This window comes from Ascaphus truei, chromosome 1 (assembly GCF_040206685.1).
Source record: "Ascaphus truei isolate aAscTru1 chromosome 1, aAscTru1.hap1, whole genome shotgun sequence".
Taxonomy (NCBI): Eukaryota; Metazoa; Chordata; class Amphibia; order Anura; family Ascaphidae; genus Ascaphus; species Ascaphus truei.
Window position 1 is genome coordinate 468,519,314 of NC_134483.1, and position 23,967 is coordinate 468,543,280.

Here is a 23,967-nt window from a genome sequence, read left to right on the forward strand (position 1 = left end):
CACTGCAGTAAAGGGAAATTACCTTACATGCCTTAGCACATTTCTATTCACACAGCTTTAGGTTGATTTGCCTTGATTGTCTTGTGGTACAATGTATTTCATTGGCATCCAATCAATGGACTGCAGACAAATGCCAGCTCCAGGCCTGGATACTTCTAGAACCCATGCTGATCTCTGCTAATCTCTCTACTCGACAATACGGGATGCTGGGCGATGTAATTCTGCCCTTTTACGTAGTGCCATACTCTTGCATATAAAACACTTCCGTGAACCAATGTGTTAACTGATCAGTTGAGTACAACCCTTTTCATATCTACATATACATAGAACATTATGGAACAGTTTCTACCTTTTTGTTATTTTTAACTAGAGATTTTGCAGTTTTCAAAAGGTTTGGTTGAGGGTGTTTGTTCATGTGTAAGTGTCCTAATGAGTATAGAGGTTATCCATCTTTGTGTACCAGGTAATATCAGGATAAATAATGATGACCCCATATATGACACAGACGGAAAACACCGCTGTCTTTTCATGGCTACATGGGCTTTTGTGTGAAAGAGCAAACCATTGGTTTTCTGCTGAATAGACACCAAAAGTAAATTGGATAATAACGCCGTGTTTTCTGACATGGGAATTGAGAGCTAGAAAGGGTTTGTTGGTAAAGTAGATTTTGCCCCCAGCCTTCCTTTTTTAGGGTCGTGCAATGTTTTATACCTGGTTGCGTTCCGTTGCGGTGAAAGTGAAACGACTACAAAATCTGCTCAACGTGTATTTTTTTAAACGTTTACCTGGGGATTAAGGTGTGTCCTGTACTGTGCCGCAGCCTTAATTAGTCATATGGCACCAGTTTGTTTGTTTTTGAATTGTACAAAGTCTTTATTTTGTATTAAACCTATCCCTGCAGGTAAGGCGTTTATATCAAACAAAAAGGTTTATTTTATTGATGTAACTATAATACTCAATTAAAAAAGACACTTTGCGGTTACGGTTTACCAAGCATTTCAATTGAAAATATATATACTTATATATATATATCTCATGGCACTGTGTGTGTAATGTTTTATTTTATTTTTAATGTGGATTATTTAAATTGAGTGCTATTGTCAATCAAGAAATAATACATGTGAAGCACACACTCGGGCAAAACAATGAAAGAGATTATAAGATATCATTTTGTCACCAGTTTTTCAGCCTTAGGATGCTCTTACATGCCACCGGTACCAGGGTTCCAACGGCTGGTATTTATTTAAAATATTTTGTCAGGAAATAGTTACCTCTTCAAGTTTTTTCTTTCGTACAGAATAATGTTTAATGAACTTGGCTCCTTTGGAGCGGTGAACATAATGGGAGCGGTAGTGGAGGCCTTCTTTGCTTCTGTTCTTGTCAGTTTGGGTCAATCAAGACCAAGCGATCGCCACCCCAAGCGATCGCACAGTCTGGATCCCGGAAGACCGGCACACCCTTACTGCATGGGAGCGGTTAAAGGCCAGGATAAACCCCAATATAGAGACTAGTCTGAATGTTTCCATATTATGTCTTTAATATATCAAGAAAGGTTTAAATACAGTATCAATTAAATTAAGGTAAATTTATACAAAGTGTGCGACTGCATGGTTTTTCTGTGTGTTGCATTGTGTGATATTGTTCTGATTCTGGGAGAGCTTATTTGGTGACAGCTGGAGGGGTTTGTTTAAAGGGTGTGATAGTTTAAAAAAAAAAAAATATATATATATATATATATATATATAAAAAATATATATATATATATATATATTTTTTATATATATACAGGCATACCCCGGTTTAAGGACACTCACTTTAAGTACACTCGCGAGTAAGTACATCTTGCTCAATAGGCAAACGGCAGCTCACGCATGCGCCTGTCAGCACGTCCTGAACAGCAATACCGATTCCCTACCTGTACTGAAGCTGTGCGCAAGCGGGGAGACTATAAAGCCCGTTACAAATGCGTTATTTATATCAGTTATGCACGTATATGATGATTGCAGTACAGTACATGCATCGATAAGTGGGGAAAAGGCAGTGCTTCACTTTAAGTACATTTTCGCTTTACATACATGTTCTGGTCCCATTGCATACGTTAATGTGGGGTATGCCTGTATACTTCTTTTTGAACATTTTGTTTTTTAGCTGTGCTGTGTCAACCCTGTTGCTTCTCAATCCTTTATATTGTATCATCCGGTCATCTATGGAGATATGAAATGTATGTGAAATTCTATTGATGGCTATGATACCGAAACACCCTCTACCATAAACATCACCAAAACTGTAGCCCCCTTTTCTACAATAATAATCTTTTGAAAAAGAGTACTTAAAATGTTTGGGGTGTAGCTGTGGCCTTTAAGCTCAGTTAACCATTGACAGTCATGCTATAAATAATAGGGGATAATAATAGGGGATAATAGCCGTTTGCTGACACATGGATCAGATCTTTACCCGTGCCAAGAAAAACAGAACGAAGCCAACTATTCTTCTATAGATTTATGTTCTCTACTTTGAAGAATTCTTTTATGTTTACTCGAATGATTACAATCGCCTAATATTTTTTGTTTTTTTTAAGACCTCTGTAATCGACACTTGACATAACTGAAAGACGAGAAAGACCTAAAAAAAAAAAAAAAGACCTGTTTGGCTGCTGGATACACTGCACGTTCAGCCTAATGGGGAAACTTTCTAAATGATAAGTCTTATCTTCTAAAGCAGACTTACTCCTCCCTGCTAGTGTGCACGCTCAGGGAGTTAACACACTTAAGTTAAACCGGGGTCCTTCAATGTTACTTACCCTTAATGGTAACCAAGTTAATACTTTATGTATATATATTTTTTTTTTACAGTGCATATTGCAGTTATTTTATGAGGCTGCCATTGTAAACCTTTATCAGCTTGCACAGTAAATAAGGCTGAGAATCTGCTTGATGACAGCTGGTTGTTGACGTGCTGTTGTCTAGCACCGCCCATGTTCACAGTGACATCACTGCAAAGCAAGCCCGGCTAGTCCACCTTTAATGATATTTCAAGGAAGTTTGCACATACACCTGTCTGTGTCTTGGCTGCGAAGTCAGAGCTGCATTGATGCCGGTGATGTGACCGAGGATGGATTTCTTAAAAAGGGTTGGGCCTTCCGCGGCGTCTGGCGAGGTGGTCTTGGACATTGGAAGCACTTTGAGGGACAGTTCCCCCCGACTGCTAAAGATGAGACGAGTGAGCCTGCTCTTTTTAGGACAGACCATAGACGAGGACCATGAAACTCATTTCCAAAAGCTGCACAGCAGATACAGGCGTCGGCCTCTAGGTATTGTTAAACACAGTTACATTATTCATGGCTTCTTTTTTGCATTAGTAGTGTGTATTTAACCTGTAGAGTTTGTACTTTCAAAACTCTGTCAAACGTTGGATACTGCGCAACTTGAGTAAGGAGTTTTTATTTATTTTCACTGGCTTTCGTTTTGGATTTGTTGGGTTTGGTTATACAAATGTAATAGTATTATACTAAAATGGGAAAACTTTTAAGTTGCTGTTTTGAGCGCCAAGGGAACAGGATAATGCTTCTTTGCTTTATATTGAGATAAAGCTACTTTTATATATATCTCCGGTATGGGACTGTATTTTATCTACCTGTTTAAATATATATCACAAACAAAGTTGCGTGCAAAACGGTTAAAGTATCTACATTTGCATGTCAAACAAGCGAGGAAAAGTACACCTTTTGTAAGCTCATCAATCAGTTGTTCTTAAACAGGACTTTGGGAGGGATGTGTTTGCTTTTGGGGAGTTTGAGATGTAAACGTCGGCTGCACACTTTACACCCTTGTTTTTCATATATTCTGTACACAACCGGCAAAAAAGTGAAAAGGAAAGTGTTCTATGGTTATTCTGCCAGCATTTAAAGCCGCAAATCCCCCAAGAAGCCTTTGCGTTTTACTCCTATAAGTTTAGTATCTTACCCACTGTTTATTTAAATTTTATTATAATAAATAAATGCTTTCCTAGTACTAAAAAACCCATCATTTTCTTAATCTCCGGCTTCTGTGGTTACCACAGTAACCTTTATACAGCAGTGGGCTCTGGGGAGCTGCAATTTAACCTCCTGAACACTTAATACTGCAAATACTTAGATCTCCAGAGCGAAGCGTCGGATTAAAAAAAATAAACAGCTTTGGAACGGGCTAGAAGAGATCTCTTAAGATGGATACGATGACTTTAATATGTTGTTACAGTTAAATAATTGCATATAAGAGAAATTAGAAATATTTCTATATGGCTTGCTGTTATAAGCTTCAATAATGACCTGTTCTAAAACAGCTAAAAAATATAATTAAACATCTTATCAATAGCTTTGACTTTCTTTGAATGACTTGCTCATGCTTCTCTTATCCACTAGCTATTCATATATAAATTTTGGCTAATGATGGAATCAAATAGTTAAAAATAAAAAAATAAAAGATTAAAAGTAATGTGCTGTACTTGTAGTTTCTAGGTGTTGCCACTCCAAAGTGGCCAGCTAAAGATTAAAACACTCCCCAAAAGGCATATATATATATATATATATATTTTTTTTTTATTATTTATGTATTTTATTTTTTTAAACAAAATTCTTCTTTGTTCTTAAAGAAAAGATAGGACAAACGCGACCAGATTTGCATAAAATACCGTATAGAGGCAGTCCTCGGTTATCCGACACAATGCGTTACTCAAAATGGCGTTGTAAAGCGAAACGTTGTAAAGCGAAACGTTGTAAAGCGAAACACGTTTTCCCATAGGAACACTGTTTAAATGAAAGGTTCCATTCCTTAAGGCATTTTTAACACTAAAATACACCAAATACTTTATGCAGGCAATAAGATATGCAGCACACACATAAATTATATAGTGTATATACTGTATTATATATATAATATAACATAATAAATAATATATTATATAGTATAATATAATATTATATGGTATAATATTATATATATACGCTCTTACGAAGCTTTGCAACGTTGTTTATGTGAATGTGTATATATATATATACACACACATACACAACGTTGCAAAGCATCGTAAGAGCGTTGGATAAGCCATTTTGGCGTTGTAAAAATGAATATAGGTATGCATTGCATAGCGTTGGATAAGCCATTCGTTGTAAAGCGAAGCGTTGTAAAACGAGGACTGCCTGTATTAAAATTGGTAATGGCACAGAATTCTGCATCAGCAGCTCTACTGTACGAGGTGAAATGTGGTATAAAATGAGTGGGAGTCTGTTTACATCTGGTTCCTGTTCCTAAGCCGGCAAACAGGTTACCCTCTGTGTTCACATGTATGCTGCTCCCGGTCAGCCTGTGTTTGGGTTGCTTCTGCCTTGGCGTCCGTCAGACGTTCTACAGACATTCCACGTTCTATCGGAGCACCGCCACCAATTTGGCCATATGCCTTTAGCTAGTTACAGCCTCTTTGTTCTTGTTTTGGTGCCAGTGACCCACATGTATGCCACTGCTATGATTTCACTTTGTTGCAGGTAGAACTGCCCCTTCACTGTGCACATCAGTTTCAATCAAAATAGAAAAGCATTTTCTAAACCAGGCTTGAGCTCTAGGCAAATGCAGCAAATAAAGGATGGGAACAGCGTGACTTTGCTTGCATGTGATAACTGGTATATGGGAAACATAGTGCTTAATGTACTACTTTTTGCTACTAATTTATGAAATCTGGTCTCGGCAAAATGCATTCTCACAATTTGAATACAATTTGACTTGCCTACTTATAATATGTACTACTTTTTTGCTCTTTATGGTCTGGTTGTGAAGAAGAATGCCTTAGAAGCTGAATTTTACAATGGTTTTGACAGAATACTCTTGGATCAAACAGGACACGCAGCATTTTTCATTCTCCGACCTTTGGAAAGTGAGGCTCAACTAAAGTGACACTTTTGACAACTGAACCTTTGGGTATTAGTAACCACACCCGGAGTATTACAATTAAATGACCAACACACGGGTGAACAGGTTGTGAAATGCTAAAGTCCAGGCTTGGAAATACTGTCATTTGTGCCATCTGGAGATATACAGTATGTCGATAAAAAGCTTCTGGTGACTGCGTTGTTCAGCAACAAAATGCATTCACCATGTAATCAACTTTGTAAAGTGAGGCAGGGAAGGAAGCTTGAATGAAAAAAAATAATGAAAAGAAAAACAGACACGTATGAATAAATATATATGTATATTTTTTTTTAATGCATTCTTAAAATTGTTCATGTAGCTATAGTTTGAGTTATTTTTAAATATTAGTCTATTGTTTTTGGGGCAAGACTGAATTTCCCTTTAGAGTAAAACATTTTTGAAGCAAGCCAATTACATTGGTGATTTATTGTATTTATGTTTTGGCACTGTTGAGTGAGGCAGCTCACAAAAATATTCCACCTTCCTTTTTATTTTAAATTGTGTCCTAAAGTTACAATAAGTTACAATAAAGTGGAAATATCTGTTATTGAACTGTTTGTAGCCATGAGAGAAAAGGCTGCTCTGGTTCCAATACTACAGATATGCACATGGTGTTATAACCAGAGAGAAATCATGGTCCTATTCAATGAGATCCACAAGTATGTCCTTTTATCAGTGGTGACAGTACATTGACATGATAAAAAGAATACACATTTTAGAGAGTGTAGACTGGGGCGGGAGCAGACGAAAAAAAGCACATCATACAAGAGATGTTGGATCACACATTTTCAGTTTTGCAAAATGTAAAATCATTATAATTTTTTGTTTTTACTTACAAGGGGTGTGGGGGCTCTACTGATTCTTCTTTAGGGAGTGGTTCAGCTACGTAAAACTAGCAGCGCTATACAAGAACATGCTATTATTATTATTTAGGTGTAAATTCTCTTTTTCTGGCCTTTTTAGAATTATTTTTCCTTGAGAGAGCGAGCCTGTAGGCTCAGCATGCAGTGGTGGGTAGAACTATGGCAGGACTGGATTTGAAGATAGAAAATGCTTCAAAATGTCATTTTTAGATTTAAAAGAAATCATTACATATTTAATGAACCAATTGGTTAATTATGTCCAGAAAGAAAACAATATGCTCTACCCCAAAATGTTAAATACAAGCATTTATCATTGAAATTATGGAAGGAATCCGAGTGGAAAGTATAAGAAGGCTCGTTAATGTAGTTCATTAAATGTGTAAAAATACATACTTCTTTAAAATATAGAAACATCCATATCTAATACTCCGTCTATTAAACATGTTAAAGATTAGAAATAGTAATTAATTATGTGTTGTCTTTTCCTTTCCTAACATTTCCCAGGAGGTAAGAAGAAAATGATGATCTGCTCATTTGGTATTTACTTGAGTTAGACTTGGTTCATTTGTATCTAATATTTTGTATTCCTTTGGTTGACCGTTTAGAAAATCTGGATTATAATCTTTAGAAACATGTGAAAGTTTTCCAGTGTTATAGCATGACTAGGAAAGGCAAACTTTCTACAATAACCTAAATGCTTGTTCATAGAATAATGTGTCAATTGCTCTAAAACTTTGAATTTATCATACATACTGTATTGTGAAGTTCCCATAAAACCATTGCTTTACAGCTGAAAGCCACCTTAGGCTGCATTTATACTGCCGGTGACGGTGACGCAACCGACGCCATTGCGATAGTTGCATTTAAAGTTTAGGCAACGTCGCTGGCTACAAGGCCAGTGACATCAGAATGAGGGACGGAGAAGCTTTCTGATTGGCCACAAGGAGAGACCGTCGCTGAAGAAAATCAAATAACAAGGACTACCAGATTTTTGGTAGCGCTGTTGCTTGGTCGCGCCTTCGCTATCGCGTGCACTATAAGTGTCGACAACGGCGACAATGCATTTGTTTTGACGCGATGTCGCTGTCACCGGCACTATAAGCGCAGCCTTACAGTTAAGCAGTGAGAAGTCAGGGTATTAGTTTAACCTTGTGTTTGACATCCTGCTTAGTTGATTGAGGGATTAGTCACTGTACACTTACTCCACCACAGTTTAGTTGTATGTTCTCCTTTGTGTGTGTTCCTTACTAGTAAACGGGTAACCCTTCTGACTGTACAGAGCCTTGCAATGCATTGTGGAGCTCTTCCAACACCATAAGGTATTCATTGTTGCTTGCAGTGATGGTATGCCTTATTATGCTGGGCTGTTGCATTATATGGATTAATATTGGATGCCTCTTTTGATTCAGTGGGTTTACACTCAAAGATTTGATGTGCTTACCTTCGGTTATTATTTTAATTGAAAGGTTACCTTAAGTTGTTAATCATGGCCTATATCTATATCTCTCTCAAGTATGGTGAAACTCATCCAAAGCTTCAAATTGCAAAGCCAGTATAACCAGCCCCACACCAATGAGACCCTAAAGGTCGGAACAGTCTGTCTGTGGGTAGGTTTTCTGGCTATGCATCTTAACCCAGGCTGTGCTTAAAAACTGTGTAATGCAGCAGGCATAAGCTTATAGGGGTCCATGTCATGTGGATTTGTAGCAAAAGGTAGCACTGTGTGCTCCTTTGCATGTCATTATCCAGAATCCCTGGCTGCAGTGGAAGCACTGTATGCTGGGTGATGATGTTGAAAGGCAGGGTTGCAGACTGGTCTAAAACATGCAAATGAGCACACAGTAATATCTCCATTTGATATAGATGATATATATATATATTTTTTTTTAGGTCTTTGGTTGCCACAATTTAGAAAATCACATTCACTGCCTCTTTTGAAACAAGCTCTGGTACACATTTATCAGCTCTGCCCTTTGGCAACAAAGTATCACAAACCGTTTTGTTGCTGTGTTCTAAACAGCTTTCAGAGTAATAGACAATGTGTTACACACAGTAATATATTGTTACATATCAGCTGCAGAATTTCAGACTGCAGCAGAAAGTTAGAAGGCGGCCATTTCATTAGGCACACAATCAGATTTTTACAGATTTATACCAGAAGCACTAAACGATTGCCAGCTTAGGTAAGAATTTAGAATTATACATTGTCACATGCTTTACATATATACAAATAATAATAATAATAAGAAAACTAAAAGGGGGAATGTAGTATTGCTGCTTTAAAACCAGAAAATGTATTCACTACAAGAAAAAAATGAGTTGCATTAAATATTTCCAATGGTTCAAGAGTAAGGCCGGGGCCATGGTGCCTTCTCCCGCGCGGAGGCTGTGGGAAAGTGGGTGCTTTATCTGGTCATAGTGGACGGGACATGTAGGGCGTTCCTAGGGGCGTCACGGAGCTGGTTCGCTCTCATTGGGGTCACGTGACCGGTCTGTCACGCTGAAAAATCAATTTAACTGATTTCTCACGCAACGCGCGCCCCCTCCTGCTTCCGCGCGGACACGCCCTCAGGGCAGTCTGTTTGCTCAGAGTGAGGACGCCTCCAAACGGTCTGCAGTACCATTGCCCCAGCCTAATGCTGATCTATTGAGACGCTGTACTGTTAGGAGGCATCACAATCTACATTGAATCTTCACCAATGGATTACTATGGAGATTGATCTTCACAGATGTATTAGTATACAGGCATACCCCGGTTTAAGGACACTCACTTTAAGTACACTCGCGAGTAAGTACATCTCGCTCAATAGGCAAACGGCAGCTCACGCATGCGCCTGTCAGCACTTCCTGAACAGCAATACCAGCTCCCTACCTGTATCGAAGCTGTGCGCAAGCGGGGAGACTATAGAGCCTATTACACATGTGTTATTTACATCAGTTATGCACGTATATGACATGCATTGATAAGTGGGAAAAAGTTTTCGCTTTACATACATGCTCCGGTCCCATTGCGTACGTTAATGCGGGGTATGCCTGTACAAGCTTTCTAGATCGTGCAACTCTTCTGGTACGTCTGTAGCTTAATTTAAAGCCAAAGCCTTCATCAGTGTACACTTTATATACCGCTGTGTGATGGTTTGTAACATAGTTTACTTTAAATAGCTTTTCAATTCTAGGTAAAAATGTGTATGACTGTAATGAGCTGTAACTGTACATTTTGAAGAAGGAAAAAAAACCCTAAATCTTTAACTTTGTCTAAAGCAGTGCAGGCTTCCTCTTGTATTACAGTAGGGCCCCACTCATTCGGCGGGCTCGGTTCCAGGCCCCCGCCGAGAAGCGGAACATAGCTTTTTTTTTTTGTGTGTGCAGATTGAACAAATGCAATGTCCACCGGCAATTTCTTGTCCCTCCTCCCCCCTCCATCCCAGAATGCAGCATTCTGCGCACGCGTGGAGCCGGGCGGCCCCTTCTGCGCAGAAAAATTACTGCAGTCAGGAAACAGTACCGCTGTATTGGCGGATCGCCAAGAAGCAGGGCCCTACTGTATAAATTGGGCTACCCCCCCTCCCATACCAACCCCACACAATGCTAGAGCACATGAATGCTCCTTGATGTCAGTGCCATGCCCAACAGGAGTTACCACCCTCCAACTGTACTGTATTGATTTATCAGATACACAACATGGTTTTTGGGGTCTCGTAAGACCAGCTATACCTTTGAAACAGAATGTTTTTTGTACTTGGGTAAGCTGCATTTGTTAGGAGACTTCCATAGGAATTGCTTGGAGGTATCTCCATCCAGCACGAGCAGAGGAAGTACAGCGTACCTATTTTTCTGCACAAAATACTGGAGTCTCCCACTATCCCACCTACATGTTTATATTTTGGTTTTTAGTTGTTTATTAGTTTAAAGATATAACAATACTGTAGAATAGGGTTTCTGTTTTCACTTCTACTTGAAGACGTTTCCCTGCTCATAGATTTAAATTTTTTATTGTGTGTTTATACATAATTTTAATCCTCAAAGAACTTTAACTGAGAAGATTAACATAAGATTTATTTTTTTCAGAGAACACCATTTGCTTTCTGCAAAGAAAACAGATATGTGCTGCCTGACACAGAGGAGAAAGTGACAATAAACAGGAGTAACCATATGGACACTCCTACTGCAGTGCAGGCTTTGGGCCTTGTTAAAGAAAAAGCTAGAAAACATTCAAATCTGGTTCAAATCCGCTTTTAAGGACATCACATTGAGCTAATATTCAAAATAGGTCATATTGAGGGAAACTGCACCTTTTACCTTACAAACCACTTACGATGAGCAAGGAACGTTGCAGGAGCACTGAACGTCCTTCTAAAACGGGAGGCTTGGCTGGTAAATGCAGGCACAGTTCTCTGAGTCTCAGAGTCTGAGAGACGCATCAGCAATCTGAACACACAAGGATCTTCCTCTTCAGTTTCTGAACGCAAATATTAGTTTCTGGAGGCAAATTTAGGCTATGTGATTGCTTCAGTAGCGATCACATGGTATTGGAAACAGAATTTCTGAGGCGACAGACTACCTGGAATTGACCACATGGAATATGATTAGAGATTCCTGTTTTCGGTGTTTATTTATTTTTTAAATTGGTGTTTATTTTAAAAGTTTTCATAGTTTTCATAATTTTCCATATGCAAAAGATCCCTCTGTTTCCATAACCTATACCAAGAGAAAATGTCAAAAACAACACTGTATATAATTTTGTCTAGCGTTTTTGACTTTTTTTTTCTTAATGCACATCAATGATGATTGGTGTAGATCTCACCTGACATGGCATGGTGAAACAACACAGATACTGTTATTTACAGTGTTCGACAAACCTATACATTTGCTCGCCCCGGGCGAGTGGATGTAACCCCCGGGCGAGTAAATATTGGCCCAAGCAGCACACGTTTGGTACTAGGTGGCGAGTAGATTTTTTGGTGATTTGTCAACCACTGGTAATTTACATGCATTTTTCTTATAGGAAGTAGTGTATGGTAGTTCTTTTTAGCATAAAATATTTGCAAGCATGCACTGAACAGCAAAAGGATACCATGAACTAAATAACTTGGGCATAGCGGAATAGAAGCACAGAGGTAGTCAAGGCATTACATACTGTCAACCCTGAAAGAGCCGGGATCAGCAAGTGATAAAATCCTAAATGAGCCACACATTTTTCATTATTAAGAAAGAATTGATGCCTCAATTATACCACAATCTGTAGAGCGATCCAGTGACGTAATCGTAGCGGCGCTACACGTGCACATGCTGAAGCGATTTGTAGCACTACTGCAGGGAGACAGGGCCAGATCATTTCTCTCTCTATCTCTTTTTGTGTGTGTGTTTGTGATTGGTTTGTTTAAGATGCACGGTGATTGGCCGTGCAAATCATGTGATGCGGCCGTCGCCTTTGAAAAACGAAATCTCAAATCTCTTCGAGACAGAAGCTTTGCAGCAGCTCGCAGCGCTACTGTCGCGATTGGTATGTGCGCTTTCATTGCATGTTATTTTTTTGTTTTGAAGCTGTGTGGCGTCATGCTGCCGCAAGCGATTTCTGGTATAATCACTGCCTTAACAGTGTAAAAAGTGCTGCTATGTTATGAGCATTGCATACTTTCATACAATTGTGCAGTGAAAAATAGATTGCTCCATTAAACACTCAATTTAGACCAAATCATCTTCATATACAGGATGTAAGTAGTAGTCTGAGAGCACTTGCAGCTAAACCCTTTTTTTAAATCCCCCTACTTACTCCGTAAAATGAAGGGTGATCTGTGCTACAAACATGCACTGAACAGTAATCATAAAAAAAAGATGAAATTAAATGTCATAACAGGCAAAGCGCACTGTACATAGCCATGGCGCACATACAGTCGCAACGCTGACAGAGCTGGTATCAGCGGCAGAAACTCTTAATGAGCCACTTATTTTCCGTTAAGAAAGGATGTAGTGTTCATTTAATCTTAGAAGTGTGCTTGAAAGTACTGCTCTGTTATTGAGCAGTGCATTCTTTCATATACATATAACTGTAATGAAAAATAAGTTCTTCATTTAAAATAAGATCTGTCATGATATGGTACACATGGGACGATTTACAGAACAGCTGAGTCTAGGTAACACATTTGTTGTAGTACACCATGCAATACTTTTTGTCTGACTCCTTTGATATTCTAGCCCTTTTCTTGCTGTAAATATTCTAATTTCTGAGAAGGCACGTTCCACATTAGCACTGGACACTGGGGGACCATGAATATCTTAAGCACATTCGGGCAAGTTTGCGCACTCCTGCTTTAAGTCATTGCAACATCGTCATGTAATTTGAGTAGCACAGTATTAGGTGATAACTTTTTATTTTGCAGGTTCTCTTCCTCAGGTCTAATATTGATTTACAAAGATTCCATGAGTTTAGCACAGATGTGCAGTCACTGACAATACAAACATTTTCCCATTTTATTTGTTGTTGCACATTTGTCGAGCACAATTTCCAAGAGTATGGCACTAGGACAGCATTGCAGATTTCTAACACTTCCATGTCTGCCATAGCAGTACCCTGCACGCAGCCATCTGCTTTGTCTGCAAAAGTAAATTGGACAGCCGCAATAGGATGATCATACATTTCTGGGGTCTCATCAATGGTGATTGCTAATGTTGATGATTCAATTAACTTAATAATATGCTCAATATCCGCAGCACACATTTCTGTTACGTACTTTTCATACATCTGGCTTGGTTTTGGCAAAGTGTGTGCTGCCGGAGCACGCTTCCTAAAATGTTCACTGGTGACACCATCAGCCTGATGAACAATAATCCCAGAATGGACCATAGCTCTAGCACATGCCACATCTCCCTCTTCTTCACACTTGTGTTTAAATAGTGGCAGAAAGGGACATTGGTAAAAGCCAAGTATTGGTTTTTGGCATTGGCTCTTTCAGCCTTGGACTGCATATGCTCACTGTTTTCCCTTTAAAGCTGCAGACAAAGCAATATCCTGTGTCGTTTTTTAATAAATCAGTTCTGTACTATGAGAAAATATTTGTAGCATATTTTTTAAACAACGCTGAATTACATTTGTAATGTATTATAATGTAACCAGCATTTTTGGTTTCTATAGCAACCATTTACAAAGTCACATCCCCTTCCTCTTCTGAAACAGGTTCTGGCACACCCCTTTTTGAGCCCTGCCATCTCTCTAGCAGTGACCCAATTGTATCTATTGACTGTCTGGTCACATGATCTTCCCCACAGAACTTGCATCTTTGGTCCTTTTCTGCTACACTGACAGCCGTTTATTTAACCCCTGAGCCGAATCTTCGCCGATCGATCGGCAACGTAGCTAATTACTTATTGTATGGATTGTATTGATGCACATGTTAAAGGGAAAAGAAAAGAAAAAGCAGCAGCTTGGTCTGCTGCTTTAATATAGGAATGGTAACTCTTTAAGATTTGCAAATAAGGTGCCTCTTACCATTCACTTTTTCCGCAGTAAAATCTTATTTCTCCAGCATATTCATCAGCAGTTTTACTTTGTTGTGGCATTTATCCATAGAAATCCTGTGCTGCAATAAATTGGGTTTCGCTGCGGGCTAACCTGCAGCCAACTCCATTTTCAATTCGGTCGCTCAGACAGCCAACATGAAACAAAATGGGGAAGCCTGCACAATGGTTGGGGTCTCTGCAAGACTGGCTGACGTTGCGGCCTCGTGCAGGTAGGGTGGCATAGCCAAGGATTTGCAGCCATATTTTCCCATTTGAGAAAATAAGATTTTCAAAGATTTAAAAAACTTTATTCATGTTTCTGTCCGTTGAAGTGTAACCCTTCGTGCCCGGCTCTAAATGAGTTTACATCGAGTTGAACTATATACATGACAATGCGCTGTCTCGTATGCCTGTTTAGGGTGCAGACTGGGCATGGATATGCAGATAGAATAAGGATGGGCGGCAGGAACTTTTATAGTACAAAAAGAGCTTTATTCACATCCGTTTACAAGTCTCGCCATACAAGCACATACTTCACAGTAGCCGTATTAACCAGTGGCAAATTATAAAGTTATTCGGTGCTTCTTCCCCTGGCAGCTGTCACTCCTATGCTGAGCAGGTACTTATGATTGATTCCCTTAGTATTGGTTAGATTGGCAATCTCCTGCATAGCGTCAATAATCTCAAGTGGGCCCTGTTGGGAATACACTCTGCTTTCTGGGATCAGTATCCCATTACTTTGCACTGCATATTTTATCCATGCATATGGGACTTCCGGTGGGGCCGATCAGATTATGCAGAGTTACTACTCTGAGAACTCCTGCTAAACTCGTGCTCACGCCTCTTCCCATATGAGGGCAATCTTGGGCCATTACTATAGGCGCGAAGTAGAAGGCACGTTCCTTAACTGAAAAGAATAAACAAGGACGGAACACTCGTAAATATGTTTAAGTGTATAGTTATCTATTTTAAAAGATTCACGGTAAGGCCATCTGCCAGAACTCGGGAACCTGTTTCTAGAACATTGGTTGGAACTATACAGGCTTTCTCCTGCAAAGTCTCAAATTCGGAATCAAATTTCAGCCACACAACTGTGACTTCACAAATCAGATATTTCCACAGTCGAACCTGCTAAAACTACCGATGGTATCATCTTAATGATCACTTCATTAAGTCTATTCAGGACATCCTTTGTATCGCATAAATATGAGCGCAGGGTTTTGACAGTGGGCCTTGGGACCTGGTGCACATACACTTGCTCTGTAACTGCTCAAATTACCTTGAGTTTGAGAAAGAGGCGGTACTTTTTGAAACAAAAGATTTTAGGAGCGAAGCTACAGCAACAAAGGCGTCAAAAAAGCATATAAGAGGGAAACACACTGCTCGCAGTACGCTTTTGACTGACAAGGCCACTCCCATCTCTTGACAGAAAGATAAATAGGGTGATAGGCTTACATCAATCTGCATGCATGTCTTAAGTCATTGTCCGTATAAATGGTTTATTGTAACCACTTTAACTGATTGACACTTAAATTATTATGGTTTCTCTTATTGGATAATTTTACTGTGTCAATTGGTTAGATGGTTCCAAAAAAACATTTATACGGACAATGACATGACAGCTTGCAGATGGATTTATATTTATTTCCTTTTTTCTTTTAGATATCTCTGTCTATAAAAGATAATACAGGTGGTCCTCGGTATCCGACGGTCAACTTTCTGTCGAATGGCTTATCCGATGCCGCATAACAGTCCGCTGGACACATTATTCAACGTCGCAACCGCTTATCAGACGCTCACTGCCACGGATTTACATGGACCCGAAATCCGCCGGTCCGTTATCCGTCGGCGGTTTGCGGGACACATTCCGACGGATAAGCGAGGACCGCCTGTACATATATATTTGATTTAGATTTGACAGTATCCTTTTATGGTACAATTTTAATTGTGTTTTAAAATATTGTTAATTCTAAATATTGAGTGCAGAATTTATGTGGAGAGGGGGAGTTCTGTTACAACAACCTTATTATAAGCGCATAGTGAATTATAAGATGGGTGACCTAATTGTTCATGTTGGATTGGATTGACTTATTAGCCCAGCTCTGACTGAATTTAAGTAGTTTGGCAAGTCATTTCTAGCCCTTTTATTGGGATCTTTCACCTCCAGGCACTGGATGATTATATTTGGATCATCTGATCTTGCGCCGTTCATTTAAGTAATCTTTTCCAATCCTGGGAGGAGTTCTTTCTTGTTTCCTGGCTTGAGACCAACCGAAGGTCTGAGTCATAACCTTTTATAGTTGGTTATGCCCTATAATGGGTTACTCATGCGTTGAACACATATGGGTGGTACCAAATTGTTAATCCAGACATTTCTGTCTAGTGCACTAGCACTAGACATCCCATGCGTCACTAGAGAATTTAGTGTCAAACAATTTTTACTAGTTTTTTTATGGGGGAAAGTAAGATGCGATGCAGATTAAATTTGGCAATTTTCATGAGACTGCATTCAATACAATTTTAAAAACAGAAGCCACAAATTCAAAATTACTTTTTACATGTTTTTTTTTCTTAAATCTTCATTACCACCAATTTATAACGAATGAGAAAAAGAACAAAGGTATGGCAACAATTATTCACAGGTGTTGCTGCAGTGTGTGTATTATATCAAATATACACTGTTTCAAAAAAACGGGACCCTTTTTAATTTTTTGTCATTCCTTGCAGAAAAATCACTAAATTTTCCTGAAAATGTGAGCAATATAAGATCTGTAACAGATTATTACATTTTAAGAATGATTTAATCTAATAAATATTATCTGGAATTGGTGATGGCACGAGGATCTCATCAAGTGCATAGTTACACAATGGTGATTAGATAAGCGCGTTATAAAGTGCTTGAGAGAGAACAAGGAGCCCCAAACACTTACATAAAATGTTTCCTGATAAAGGATGGACGCTAGGAGAACTGACAAAACGAATTTGTATAGTTCAGGAGTGGGAGCAGCTGGATCAACGCATTTTCGCTTATGCAGACAGGGCGTTCTCACCTTTGGGTGTGTTTCAGCAGAAGGAGGACATTTTAATCATACCCTGAACTGAACTTTATAGTAATCTTAGTGTTTCAGGTTATATTACAATATTTTTTCACATTAACAACCTATGAAGGAAAAACTCTTTATTTCTCGTTTAGGAACATACCGCAGTTTATCTGGTACTTTTTTTTACATTATACAGTGACATCTATTTAGTTAAAGCTGAATTTCAAGCAATATCCTACATGTGTGTGTTTTTTTTTAATCAGTTCTGTACTATGAAAAAATACTTGCAGCAATAAAAAAAAAAAGGTTTTAAATACTTTTTTTTTTTTTTTTTAATGTTTCTAAGGCCTCGTTCAGGGTGCAGGCTTCGGAGGGAGGGCGTGCTGCCGTGCGTGCTGCCGTGCGTAACAAAGTATTCAATTTGAATACTGGTTTTCAGGGTTGCAACCGCCCTGTCTCCGAAGCCAGGAGTTGAAGCTGACTACAGTTTCAATAAACGAAAATTTCATTTTTTGGAGCGGCAGCAGCGTCACAGGGACCAAGGCAGCCAATGAAATCATTCTTCAGAATGATTTCATGACTGCAACTTGGATACTTACCCTGCTGTGTGTAACCCCGCCCCCTCCCCAACGCTGAAAAGTCTGCTGGGGGATAAACACAGATCGCCCAGCAAACTGCAGCACTGCCTCCCTCACGCCCTCCCTCCGAGTCCTGCAGCTGGCACCCTGAACGAGGCCTAATGTAGGAAGCATTTCCAAAGTGACAGCCCCTTCCCCTTCTGATAGGCTCTGGCTCTTGAACCCCGCCCTCTCTCTAGCAGTGCACCAATTGTATCTAGTAACTGCCCAGTCACAATATTTCTGGACTACATTGCCCACAATGCTGTGCAAGAACTGAATTAAATAACCCAAGCAAACGAAGGATCACTGAGCAGAAACACCTCCAGATAGCCATTCAAAAAGTTTGTTTTATTTTTTTATTTTTTAAATTTTTAAAGGCTTTCTTGAAATCTTCAATCACCAGTAAAGTAAAATTATATGCTTCTTGTGTAAAAATGAGGTTACATGTTTGTTGTGTCCCTCCAATTAGATTGGCATCTGTTAATTGATCTCAGTATTTGTTTCAACTAATTGTAGCCTACTGTCATCATTAGCCAAACATAATAACAAAGGATAATTATAAGGATCATCACCTTTACCTAATACATGTACATAATGCATGTTAACCCCTTTAGTGCCCTATGGTACAGTATACATCATGAGGGATGGCCCTATGCTAGTTTTCACAGGGTAGATCGCGATCAGCGCTAACCAGGGGCGATCACATAATCAGGAAGTGCCAAATGGGACTGTAGGACATGACCTTCAGTACAGTATTTGTACCGATGTGTCTCAACCACTTTATTTTTGTCTTGGAGCTCGCCCGGTGCGGAGATACTTACAGGGGAAGTTGGAGGTTGAACGGCCCTTTAATTTCACCAGTTAGTATCTCGGAAACGAGGTGGTCTCCTGGTGCTAACAATATCGCGGTTCAGCTCTGGCGGAGTTCCCTCCCCTGCTTTGAATCCTGTAAAAAAATAAAGATGGCATAACTGTTGCTGCTTAACTTTTTTACCACTGATATCTGTGGCCTGTTTATCTGAATGTTCTCTCTGTGGTTCTTTATTCCGTGCATTGAAAAGGGTCACAGAATGAAGTAGTGTGGTATCTTGTCCCATCCCCTAACGATGTTTGCTTTTGACTGCAGTTTGTGTGCGACTTCTGAAGGAAATGTCTGAGACCATAAAAACAAGAGCCCCAGTGCTGCATCCAATATGACAAATTATTTATTTCATTACCGTGTATTTTATCTGTATTCTTTCGTCATAAATATAGGTCATTTAGTTCAATACTTTGGCCAAAATATTTTAAGCCTACAACCACGTCATGGTAGTCCCATTTCTGTAAGTGCTACACTACAAATACTGTACAGTCTTTTATGTATTTCTTCCACTGCATAAAGCAGCGGTACGCAAACTGGGGTGGGCGGTTGCAGAGGTCCCGCGCTCTCCGCCAGGCATTTAAATTAAATGCGGGAGGGTGCGCGAGGCCTCTGCAACCTCTACTTACCGAGGTTCAGCCGGCTCCAAGACGCGCTACCATGGCAACGCGGCGTCATGTGACGTCACAATTGCCCCAGTAATGTGACGTAAAATGATGCTGCGGGTGACGTCACATGACCCCGATGCCGTGCGAGGTAAGGGGGGAGGGGGGGGCGGCACCAAGGAGAGACCAGACGGGGGGGTGGCGCAGCAAAAAAAAAAAGTTTTGCGCGTCTCTGGCATAGAGAGAAGAAAAAACAAAATACTGTAGTCTACAGCATGGGGTGCGTGACATGCATGCGCTGCCTAAAGGGTTAAATACCTTTCATATTTATGAAGAAAGAATATAGATTAAATACATAGTAATGTACGAAATAAGTTGTCATGTTGGATGTACCATTGGGGCTCTTGTTTTTTGTTGTATGCATTAGGTCAGGGGTGCCAAACTGGGGGACCATGCAAAACCTCTATAACACACTTACCTTCCAGCGACGCGTAATATGATGCTGTGGGATGACGTCACGTTACCATGGCAACGTGACGTCACATGACCCCGCGCGTAATTTGACGGGGAGGGGTGCGCACGGGGAAAGTTTGTGCACCCCTGCATTAGGTCACAAACCCAGTAGCACTCCAAATGACACCAATATATATACAATGTAGTGGGGTTTGGGTTTTGAGCTTGTGTAGGCCACGATTCTAGTTCAGGCTTCAGCGCGTCCGCGTGTGCTCATCGCGGGCGCCTCTCGCCTGAGCAATGTGTGATCTTGGCAGCAAGGAGATTGGGGAGGCGATGGAGAGGCGTGGCGGACACATAACAAAGCTGGTTCACCCTCATTGGCTGAACCGCTCACGTGACCGCTGACGTCAAAACGCGGTCCCGCCATCGCGCTCTATCTCGTGCACGCGCATTAGGGGCGGCCACATAGGGATTCGTGCACGCCAGCACCATCGCGTTGAGTATAACCTCGGCCTAAGACTGAATTTCTGAGACCGCCTCAATATCTAGACAAGCCAGCCAAGCAGTTTCTTTGCCATAAACAGAACGTGCTGAGTGACTACCCTGCACACTCACTTGCTGCCTTTGCCCTGTCTCTGTTAACATACAGTACTTGCTGTTTAGGTTTTAATGCTCCTATATGGCAGTGGTGGACAATGTTATAATATCATTGAACTTCATGACCAATGCACTTATTTATATACGTTCTTGAACGCGTCAGTGAAAACGATTGCGTTAATGACAAGCTCATTTTATGGTGTTTAAAAAAACTTTTATTTGAGAAGCTTAAGCTGGCATGAAACCTGAAACCAAAACACGAAAAGCAGCTAAGCAGCGTTTTCCTTTTTAAACATTGCCAATTACACTGTTCCACATGCTAACCTGCTAACACTCTCATTGCACTAATCTCTCAGATTCCTATATATATATATTTCTAAATACACAAGTAGTTCAACTACTTTAAAACAATGCTCAGCAATCTGTTTTTATGTATTGGAAATGATATAATATACATTTAATCTGTGTTGGAGCGTGCAAATAGGGGAGCAAATTGCTTTGTAAACCGTGAAGAGTTGTTCATTCTTTCAATGCCATCAGGGACTGCAGCACATTGTGGCAGGTGTATACTAGTTGCTTTGCAGAGAGTTGCTGGCCCAATTCGAGATCCAACAAACTAAAATAAGGAAGACCGTACAAAGACCTTCTAGTTTTTAGAATGGGTTGGTGAATTCGATGAAATCTTTCAGATCTTGTTTTCTGGATAATTCTTCTTTCATGGTCTTAACCATGCGAAGAGATTTGTTCTTGGCCGAAGGCTTTCAGGCTTGGAGTCCTGTTCAGCACCACGTGGTTATAACTTGGGTTACACAATGTTACAGGCAGGATTGGCAGCTGATGTGAAATGTCAGCTGTGAGTGAACAGGCCTCACGAGTAGGTTGACTTCCACTAGAATACAGTGTCTGCTTTATACTGTCATAACATTTGGCTTTTTTTTATAGCTCTCCATTTTGAAATAACACTGTAGTTTAGTCTACAGTGCTCCTCCAGGAAACAGTTGTCTGTTCAGTAATGTGCAGGGGATTGATGACTTGACATGGTGACTGTTCCAAGAGTCGTATGAAATTGTATTTTTAAACCAGCTTTGTTTATATGTCATTATTGGAACTGTTCACACATGGAATTTAGACATCTAGAGAATTGGATTCAGAATATCATATAAATAGTCGGGATATAATTAGAAAGCTAAAGCCAGTATAGAGTTTTGGGGGGATTTATAACTGACAGGTGTTACTTTTTAGTGTCGTAAAATCACCACCAGATTATGCCATTTTTAGCCGCTGTATTGATCCATTTTGCTGTGCTATCTTTTTGTATGTTAAGGACCTGAAATAATTATTTTGATGCTTAAGTAATGAAAATACAAGTCCACGTTTAAAACGAAGTGAATAATCAGCAATCCCAGTGAGAGCACAGTCTCTAAGTGCTCCAGGCAACGAGACACTAAACAGTAAATACGGACAGGGGCACTCCACGTTCAAAGGAAAAATATTAAACATGCAATCCCACTTAGCTGGCCATTAAGCAGTCTTTTGTAAATAATGTAACAGTCTAATTGACTGCCATGTGCAAATCTAACCATGATAATTAGCAAAGATTTGACTGAATTTTCTTAGGGGCCTCAGAATGGAGAAGTGTTTTGTCAATCAAGGGGTTTCTTTACCTATGACCCACCCTGTCAATGTCAATAAAGATGAGGGAGGGGGGATCTGGCTGTGTAAATACTTGTTGAACACCGCAACATCAGACAAGAGGGAGGAGGAGAGGGAAAATCAAATGACTCCCACGTTTCAGCTCACCATGCTTACATAAAAACATGATTTCAAAATACTTGTAGTTGTCAATTGTGGGTAAAAAAAGCATGAATCGTTCAGATGTAACCCTTTAAATATGTCACTGCCATTTGTTTACTTTGGTGGTATTGCCCCTTCAAAGGATACCACGTTCCAGCTGGGGAGAGCGGAGATGTGTGAACGTGGTATCCTTTAATATGCGATCTCCAAGTTTAATATATTTCATGCTGCTTTGAACCTGGCGTGCAGCTGTTCTTCCTTCGCTTTGTATATGGCCACCATGAGACATAACTGGCGTTAATTGAACTTTCCATTTCTGAAGCATCTATTTTGGATATGACACGACCGACGTGCATATTAAGTTCCGTTTGCATTGTGACAGTTATGTAGAGCGTTTATGCCTAAATGAGTACTGGAGTGAAGGTGAAAACGAGTGTGTTGTTTTATAAGTATTGATATTAGTTTATAACTTGAATTATACAGCTGTACAAGACTGAACCTTAATGGTGGAACCCACTGTCAGGCAAACATAGTTCCTAATATTTGAGAATATTACCTTTCACTGACAAAGGGGTTTGTAGTGGGCATTGCGTTTCAAACCTTTCGTATGGGTATGGGGTGATCGGTCTTTACAATTCAGTGTCTGTCTTTCATGTCTCATTCTACAGTACCGCGAAATGTGTTGGCTACTTATAAAGGATTATAAAACGAATAAAAAGTGATCTCCTATATGCTTTTCAAGAGGCAGGCGAAGCAGCACTTAAAAAGAATAAAAATAATATATAGCTGTGCAGCCTTTCACTATCTTTTATTGAAAAAGAATTGCCTAAGCTGCCGATCGATTCGTTCTCCCATGATCGATCAGCAAAATCCTGTTTCCAAGGGTTCACTAAATGGCTGCCTTGCAGTTTGAAATCAATCCTTCAGTCAGTGTAACTCAGCAGCTACACTGTATCCTTATATTACTAAGGTAACATTATCTAGTGTTAGTTTACAGCTCAAACTGCTGGGACTAGTGGCAACAAATTATCACAATTTGGTTTCAGTCCTACCTATCAGGAAGATCCCAACATGTGTCCATCTCAGGCTCTAACTCCAACCCCCTGGATATCACCTGTGGTGTCCCGCAAGGCTCTGTTCTGGGGCCCCTACTCTTCTCAGTGTTCATTAATGATCTTCCCACAGCTTGTAAGGAAGCCTCAATACACATGTATGCAGATGACACAATCCTGTATGCACACAGCCATAGCCTCTCTGACCTTCAACACATACTTCAGTCTGACTTTTTGAGACTCGAAAACTGGATTTCCCAAAAGAAACTGTTTTTAAACACTAACAAGACTGTAACAATGGTATTTGGGACCAAGACTACATTTGTAAAGCTTCCAGTGACTGAGCTCCTGATTAGAACCAACGCTAAAACCACCCTAACACCTGTCACTAGTTTTAAATACCTGGGCTTATGGTTTGACTCCCACTTAACATTCGGGATGCACATTGATACCCTGACAACCAAGACGTATGCCAAACTAGAGGTACTTTACAGGAACAAATCCTCCCTAAGTCTCCTGGTCAGAAAGCGTATTGCACAGCAGATGCTAATGCCAATTATTGACTATGGAGACATAGTATATGGCTCGGCTCCTCAAACCCACCTTAGCAAACTTGACACCCTCTACAATTCAATTTGTCATTT

General features: G+C 39.9%; 1 protein-coding gene across 7 annotated transcripts in view; it reads left to right on the plus strand.

The window, feature by feature from the left end:
* The window catches only part of FRYL (FRY like transcription coactivator), a 297,074-nt gene that overhangs the window by 75,174 nt on the left and 197,933 nt on the right, over positions 1–23,967 (plus strand). For 4 of the 7 annotated variants that reach the window (XM_075566730.1, XM_075566740.1, XM_075566750.1 and 1 more), the window contains exon 1: positions 3,008–3,310. The exons of the other annotated variants lie outside the window; for them this stretch is intronic. In XM_075566730.1, the coding sequence (XP_075422845.1) occupies positions 3,112–3,310 (199 nt within the window). In that variant the 5' untranslated portion in view covers positions 3,008–3,111. Of the gene's footprint in view, positions 1–3,007; positions 3,311–23,967 lie in introns of those variants that run through there. 7 annotated transcript variants of the gene reach the window in all.